This window comes from Bombus bifarius, unplaced genomic scaffold (genome assembly GCF_011952205.1).
Source record: "Bombus bifarius isolate JDL3187 unplaced genomic scaffold, Bbif_JDL3187 scf7180000008240, whole genome shotgun sequence".
Taxonomy (NCBI): Eukaryota; Metazoa; Arthropoda; class Insecta; order Hymenoptera; family Apidae; genus Bombus; species Bombus bifarius.
The window spans coordinates 223,157-231,132 of NW_022884534.1; the positions used below are offsets into that span (position 1 = coordinate 223,157).

General features: G+C 39.0%; 1 protein-coding gene across 1 annotated transcript; it reads left to right on the forward strand.

The window, feature by feature from the left end:
* Positions 1 to 886: 886 nt before the first annotated feature.
* On the forward strand, positions 887 to 7,552 carry LOC117211698 (forkhead box protein A4-A-like). The gene is made up of 2 exons (XM_033455868.1): positions 887 to 3,242; positions 6,614 to 7,552. The coding sequence occupies exons 1-2, from the start codon at positions 2,036 to 2,038 to the stop codon at positions 6,874 to 6,876; spliced, it is 1,470 nt and encodes a 489-aa protein (XP_033311759.1). The 5' UTR covers positions 887 to 2,035; the 3' UTR covers positions 6,877 to 7,552.
* Positions 7,553 to 7,976: the final 424 nt, after the last annotated feature.

Genomic DNA, 7,976 nt, shown 5'->3' on the forward strand with positions numbered 1-7,976 from the left:
TATTCACATTGATCTTCAAAATGTGGAGCTCTTCGCGATTTCGGGAATTAATTATGCCAGAAAATTTCACACAATTTTCAGGTGAAAAGCACAATTAGTTCTTGAAATCGCGAACGTGTTAACAACAATTTTGCTTTTTCATCGAAATTTGATTCAAGTGAAATGAGAAGGTATAATGGAAGTCCGACATTTTGTGTTCCACGAACGGAAGTGCGTGATGACGCTTAAGATCTGTCGGGAACTGACATCACGAGTAAAATTTCCAGATAATCAGCCCTAATTTCAGGATAATCGATGATGTACGAATTCCGAGAGGAACCTAAAACAGAAAATGGAGGGCGGTTCTATGATCGGGCGGAGCATAGCTCTAACTTCTCGTTGGTCAACAGGTGAACCAATCGTTTCTTCGAGCTTTTTCGTACCGTCTGCAAGCGCGTATCCTGAAATTGTAAAACTCATTGCTCGCGAGTTAGTCGCTTCTGTAGATACCATTAAAATAAGGAAATTGTAGTTTTTCACCGAAAAATGAATATCGATAATTATGCATTGTTTCTGTTAACTAAGATATATCTGCAATATCTTTTCCACTTTTCTGAGTACCTACATTTTCTTAGGATTAACGAAAACAGTTATCAGAAAATACAAGAGAATAAAATGGAACGTCTTATTTAACTCGCGAGTACCATATTATGAGTAAAATTATTCGGAAATTAATTATAATCTCTTATAGAGATAGAGAAAGATTGATAAATCCAATCCCATTTGCATTACGTGAAAATAATATATCACACTGACAAGCAACTTCTCTTGAAATACTCTTTTTTTTATGTCCATAATGTGTATAACTAATTAAAACTAATAACAAAGATGGGATCCTTTCTAGGCCGTCAAAGTTCCATTCAATGTTAATCCTTAACATACCAAGTAAAGTAGAATCACTCAAAAACCATAACAGAATACAGAATCTATAATACTAATAGAACTTGCAGGCTTGCAGCCACAACAAAAATACAATAACAGGAACTAATGCAATAATGAAGAGAAACCATGTAGGACTTTAAGGACTCCTCTTGATAAAAGAATATCATTCATATAACACTGGTATGCAAAGAATTAACACCAAACATTTTGCACAAATCTCCATGTCTTTCGCTAATTAAATCAGCTCTAATTTAACAAAACACCGTCGAGATCTCACTGCAACAACGAGAATGAGGAAAGTTATGCAATCTTCTTCGTTTCAATCTCTCGTCAAGCAATCACAGCGTGCCCGATTGTTGTTCTCAGTATCCGGAGCTTATTTCTATCAGGCGTGACATCGTAGTAGAAACCAGTCGCTATTGGTCGTGAACGCGAGCTTTAGTATCGTACACTGTTGATCGACCAATGAAAAGTCAAGCCACGTCCCCTCGGTTCATCACGCCTACCGGGGACGAGGTTGGTTCGTGACGGCGTGGTTCGCGTCATCGCGACGTACCAAGCTTCCACCAGGTCCGGAGTTGATCCCGAGGCCCAGTCATCCGAAAACACTTAGTGGCGCATCAGTGCAACGTCTGCCAAGTGGCAAGTCTAAATAATTGACCCCACCGTTCGTGCAAACAATTTACATCGGGCACACGTAAATAACGGCCTCTTTCCTCCTTATTGTGATTACGCTTGGAAACGCGTGGCCGCCACACGAATTCGTCCACGACGTGTGGGAACGGCCGATGCAGCAAACATAAACGGTAAATACAGCGAAACTCGATCGTGTTCGCAGTTGCGATTGATAGTGAGAGTGACAAGGACAGTATACGTACGAAATTACTGCTGGAAGACATTAAAAATTTTACGGATCATTTTTCAAATCATATTTACCGTGGTACGAGATACCTTTGGAATTGGAATTCGTGAAATTATTGTGGTTAGAATAGCATAGATATACAACTAGACATACACCTTAGATTTCTAAGGATATTTACAGTGAGGTGAATGGACTATAGTTGTGAGTTTTAGAATGTTCGCTACAGCGTGACGACTGGTCTCGACGGACTTCATGGATCAAACGGTAATCGTTCCGTCGACTCCTCGCGGAAGCAACGTGGACAACGCGAGAGTCACGATGAAGAACGAAAGTGACTCGAATCTACATATCCAAGACCAGTCTACCGTAGCTCATTCCAATTCCACATCGGTGGTACCTCGAACCAATTTATCGATGTCCAACAGTCTGAACCAAGATCAGAGTTTAGATCCGTTGATGTGTAACCCTGCCAGTACAGAGTTACCTAGGAAGCCTGGAGCGCGGCGCCAAGAGAAACCTCCGTACTCTTACATAGCACTGATCGTAATGGCGATTCAGGCGAGTCCAGGAAAGAGATTAACCCTTTCAGAGATCTACTCGTTTCTTCAGCAACACTTTCCCTTTTTCCGTGGCGCTTATCAAGGCTGGAAGAACTCAGTGCGCCATAATTTGAGCTTGAACGAGTGTTTTATCAAGCTTCCAAAGGGTTTAGGAAGACCAGGTAAAGGTCACTACTGGACGATTGATCCTTCGACAGAGTATATGTTTGAAGAAGGAAGCTTTCGTCGACGACCACGAGGTTTCCGTCGCAAGTGCCAAGCCTTGAAGCCTCAGTATCCTCAATACTTTTCCGCGAGTGGTCCAGTAGGCGTCCAGACTCCCGGATACGAAAATTTAACACCTGGAGCCATGGAATACGCGAATGGATATCAAAATCAGTATCAAAATTATCAAGAATATGCGATGTACGCAGCACCTGGTGCCGCGGTCTCCGCTGATTGGTCCTATCCTGAGGCCACATACAAGACACCGCCCATATCGGAAGTAACATATAAGACGACGGAAGTCACATACAAAACTGGAGAACCGTCTGTATACAGAAACGGAGAAATAGTAGCATTTAAGAGCGAGCCTGGATATGCGGCGAGGAGTCAGGAGCAGTTGACGTACAGAGCTACGGACGGGTTCTCCGTGAAAGATCATCAACAGCATCATCCAGAGACGGTTTATAAGGAGAATGAAACTATGATGACCTATAAGTGCCCGTCTAATCCCGCACCAACTACTCAAGCACCTGGACAAGATTATTACGTTGGTTACGGACTCGCCGGGGTCAACAATACTGGAAGCAACGTGAACGTCGCTATGCAGGGAATCCCAGAACAGACAGGCAACAACAGTCCCGTAGGAAACGTCAGTTCGCCGCACAGTGGGTGCCAGACACCTGTAACGGATAATGGTAAGTTGTTATTTAATATTATTTGATAATTTTTAGCTGTTGTAAGTACATACGCATATGGATATAATGAAGATAATACGAAAGAAGAAAATAAGTGAAATTGTATATTTTGTTTGGAGGATCAGGCGATATTGAAATATTAAGAAACTGTTTTTAGTTTGGGTTTCTCTGTCAGGAGTATACTTACTTAAGTCGAAATTAAATAATAGACTTCAATAATTGAGGAGATTTCTGAAAAAAGGGCACGGAAAATAACATGGTGAATTGAATGCATTGCATTGGTAATTTTAATACCAACTACGTTCTTTGTTCCTTTCACAATTCTCCTAGGTAATAGGATGTTTGATTCATTATAAGTTCAATTCTTCTTGTTAATACAATGATTGATTCGCTATAAAATACTAAACAAAATAAGAAAATAGGTACATAATTTTCAGATCAGAAAGACAGTTGGAAAAATGTATGATTGAGTATAAATAATGAGTATAATTAAAGGCCCTGCTTATACGTTTCTGAAAGTGTAGATATTGATCTTGTAATCAAGAGTTGCAAGACTAGCAGGAGATTTTCTTAAGTCGAAGGCAACAATGACAATTCACGACAGTCGGGGGGCCATATGGAAAATCGCAGACTGTTTACGACCATACAGGCGCCAGTTTCCTTAGAACCATAGTCTAGTCGTTTAAAAAGTTCTTCGACGAGTTTCACAAGAACAACTGTGGTCCGTCTTGAACATTTTCCAAGCTTGAAATCCAATAAAAGATCCACTTGAGATTAATGCACCCAAAACTTATCTGAAAATTATTTTTATCATCATTAATAGTTAAATATTATATATTAATTATAAGTACCGTTAATTATACACCGTAAGGCAATATGAAAAATAACATTAGAGAAGGAACAACTTCCTGAAAGCGTAAATTTAAAAGTCAAAGCCAAAATTCAAAAGTCAATAAATTTGAAAGTCAAGTTCCGTTTAATAGCACCGTCGAAAGTACTCTTCGCGCGGAGCCGACAGACATGAAATCACCGTAGCTGACAGCACCTATTAGCCAGGGTGACATTTCTGTCACGCCCATGCGAGAAGTCGTAATTCGTAACTCGTAACATTATACGTGTAACGGGGCATGACACGAAATCTCAGCTTGTCTTCCGTTTAGATTAATTTAGCGTAGAAACTCGAATCGGTTAACACAGAGGCGGCACATTCGTTAAACATCCACTTTTTTCGGCAGTAAAAGGCTCAGAGAAATTCATCGAGTCTTTAACTATGTCGTAATATGGCTAATGTCTAATGTTTCACTACGAGCGTGGTGCTATACAATCTTGTAGCATTCCATGTATTCTATATATTCTACCAATCTTGTAATATTCTATGTATTCTATACATGTGTTCAACCTTGTAATATTCTGTGTATCGTTAAGCGTGTTGTATTATGAGCTACAAAGATTTACATACTACGATTGACGCATTAAGAATAATGTTCTAGAGTCGTTGGTTCTATTCATTACGTTTATGAATGAAACGATTTCGTGAATGCAAAAGTTTACTACAGTTACTACGTTCGATCGCGTGGTAAACAAATGATCGTAGTGAACGAAAATACACGGTTTTTTTGTATCAGTTACCGGTAGTCGCGTGCTGGTAAGTGAGGTCTCAAATCGCTTATCGTGTAAACATTTACAAGTGGGGTAAACAAGATGTTCTTTAATCTAAGTACATCGAATGTAGCTACCTCAAACATTAGCTGGTTCGTTTATTAAACCTTTCCACGGAACTGACTTCGATCTGTGGTTCCGCGGTCTCAATGTAGACATATTATCTATGATGATGAATTAATAGTAAGCTTCTGCGAAATTTATACGACTCTAATAGTATTTTATCCAACTCTTCATTTAAAAAATTAAATAATGTTTCTTCGAAATCAAACTCATGCAGATCAATTTTAACTCTATAGAATACTGTACTCCCCGTATATTTTATATTTTAATTTTATTTTTTAAAAATAGTAGCTCTTTATTGCTTATTCATAATTCCCGATAATCCTCTGTCATGGAAACTTTAACTTTTACGTGTTTTCGTGTTTGAGATATACAATTCTTCATTATAGTTTTGATATTTATGAATAATGAATATTTGTGAGTAGGGTTAAAAACTCTGATATCTATGATGAGGTTACTCTAGAATCGATATTTGCTATCTAGATCAACAGATCGTTCTCATCCGCGCACTCCCGTTTATAAGTACAATCTATTCCTTCTCTCTACCTCGATACACCATGGCATCGACAAGGGATAAACGTACCACCCACGCACCCTTCCTCCTGCTCCTCCTTCTCTTTTCTCGTTCAGTCAGTAAAGTGTAAACGAGATCAATCTGCAGACGCCTCGGTAGGCCCCAGTTTTCCTCTTTCTCTTTTTCTTCTACCCCGGTCTCGGGATGTATTTCTGGAGCCGATCTCTCTACTCCGCGACTATGGCATCGTTGTTGGCAACGACGGGCGCTGATATTCGCTCAGGCAACCGCTTCTGTGCTCTTCTTTTACTGCCATCGTATTTCGATTCACGGTACGTGTCCCGTGTTCGAAAGAAAAGGAAAAGGACAGAGAAATTCGCGCGCACGAGCGCAGAAACAGATCGCTCAAGCAGCCAGAAAACTTTGGATTCGACGGAGGTAGAGAGGTCGAGAGAGATTTTGACTGACGGCACTGCCATTGAGACCACACACGACGCTGTTTTAAGACGTTCGTTACACTTGCCTTCGATCTGGAATTAAACCAAATTCCAATTGCCATCGAGATGCCATCGTTCGCTTTTAATCGTGCTACCTTCAAAACCGATCTATCAGCGATTTTACTTCGGTATTATCAACTCGTGCATAATTTTACTTTTAACTATAACGATTTCTGTATGCATTGCTACGTTTCTTATAGGTCATTCAGATTAGATAATATCTAATGTCGTTTTTGTATCATTTTTTTCTTTATCTTCTTGATGAAGGCAGAATTTGATAGTTTTCGTAAAGATGTAAAATATAAGTATGCAGGAAAGTTTGTAAAAAAGAAAAGATGAACAAGTACGAGAGGGAAATAAAGAGAGAAAGATAGGAGTCGAGACACGAGTGAAGTGCGTACTTGAAGAACTACTTGAGAGCTGCCGGAGCTTCGGATTTATCATACCTATACAAGGACTGATTTCGTATCATGAGGTCTTTCACTTCTCCTCTTCATTTCCTCTTGTCCCTTCATGTGTGGTCCACCTCCACTCTCCACTGAAATATCGTAAAATTTAGAAATGTCACAAAGTTCCAAATATTAAAAAATATTGAAAAGATTATTTACAAAATTGTTTTTCTTTTACTTTTGTTTCAGGTATAAAGATGCAATGCTCGAACTCCAATTCAAACAGTTCTGGAGGTGGACTCATTGATCGCAAACCATCCTACTTTGGTCATCCGGCCGGATCAGTTACTTTGAGCTCGTTAAGCTCTCTAAGCTCGCTTAACTTGAGCAATATCGGCAGCTTGAGTAGTGGCTTGAGTATATCAAATATACCTGGCACAGTTTCGTCGAACATTCATCATACAGCCACAACACCGCCAACGTACTACGATCAGATCAAATACAGTATGTGAAACGTGTGACTATCTGAAACAAAGAGGAACAACGTACTTTTTATTAACGATGTAACGTTAGTGTCGACGAAATTTCGAAACAGTGCGGTAAAACGAATATTTAACAATATTCACTATTGAAACTCTATTGCGAATGAAATCTATTCGAGTGCAGATGTACAAGTTTGTAAAGAAAAGAAGAAATCTGTTTTTCAAACGATCGCTTCGATAACAGTGTAGATTGAGATCCTATTTATATTTATAATTACGAATAAATGTTACTAATTTAAGCCGTTCGCCGCGAATCAAAGATGTAGAATTAAAGCATCCTTTGCTATAAGAAGGAGAAAACAGTAGGAGAAAGTTCTATGTTGCTTGAATCACATTTTGCCGCTTTTTCATCTTGCTTAGTGGATCGACGATGATACATTGTGATTTTGAAATAGATATTTCTACGAATTAAGACAATCTATAACTGCCGATGATGTATCAGAGTGAGTTAAATATTAATCACGTCAAACAATGGTTTTGCGGTGACGATAAAGGATTTGTTGATAGCAGCAAACTCTCTTTCCTAGTCCCTACTTCTCGTCCATGAATTCCGGTTCTTGTTAGCGTCATCTTGCGTAACAACATTATGCTTTTTGTTAGCCCGTATGACAAATTGTTATTAAAGTTTTTACGATTTTCATTTCCATAGCTTCGATCATTCCTTATTTAAAATAAAACTCATTTGAATCCTTGGTAATTTCCATAATTTTTTACTTAAAAAGGAAAAGAAGACTCGAAGAAGAGAGCGAGTTTTACGATCTCAAAAACTTGCTTCGTCTTTTTATCCTTTTTTTTTCTTTTCGTTGTAAAAAAGCGATGTAAAAAGGACCGAACAGCAAAGATTCTAATGTTACTTTCGAGGACTCAAAAACGAACCAGTAGTCCTGGATCTTTCTTAGGAAGGTTATAAAAAGAGATAATATGGTCGTGAACGATAGTTACGTGCTCTATGCAGTAGTAACGCGACAGAGTTCTATTGGAACAGCTTGTTGCCGGTCCCTGCCATAAAAATGACAAGAACAAGTCAGAGGCTCCTTTCGGCTAGCCAGGATGCACTTATTTGAGTAATA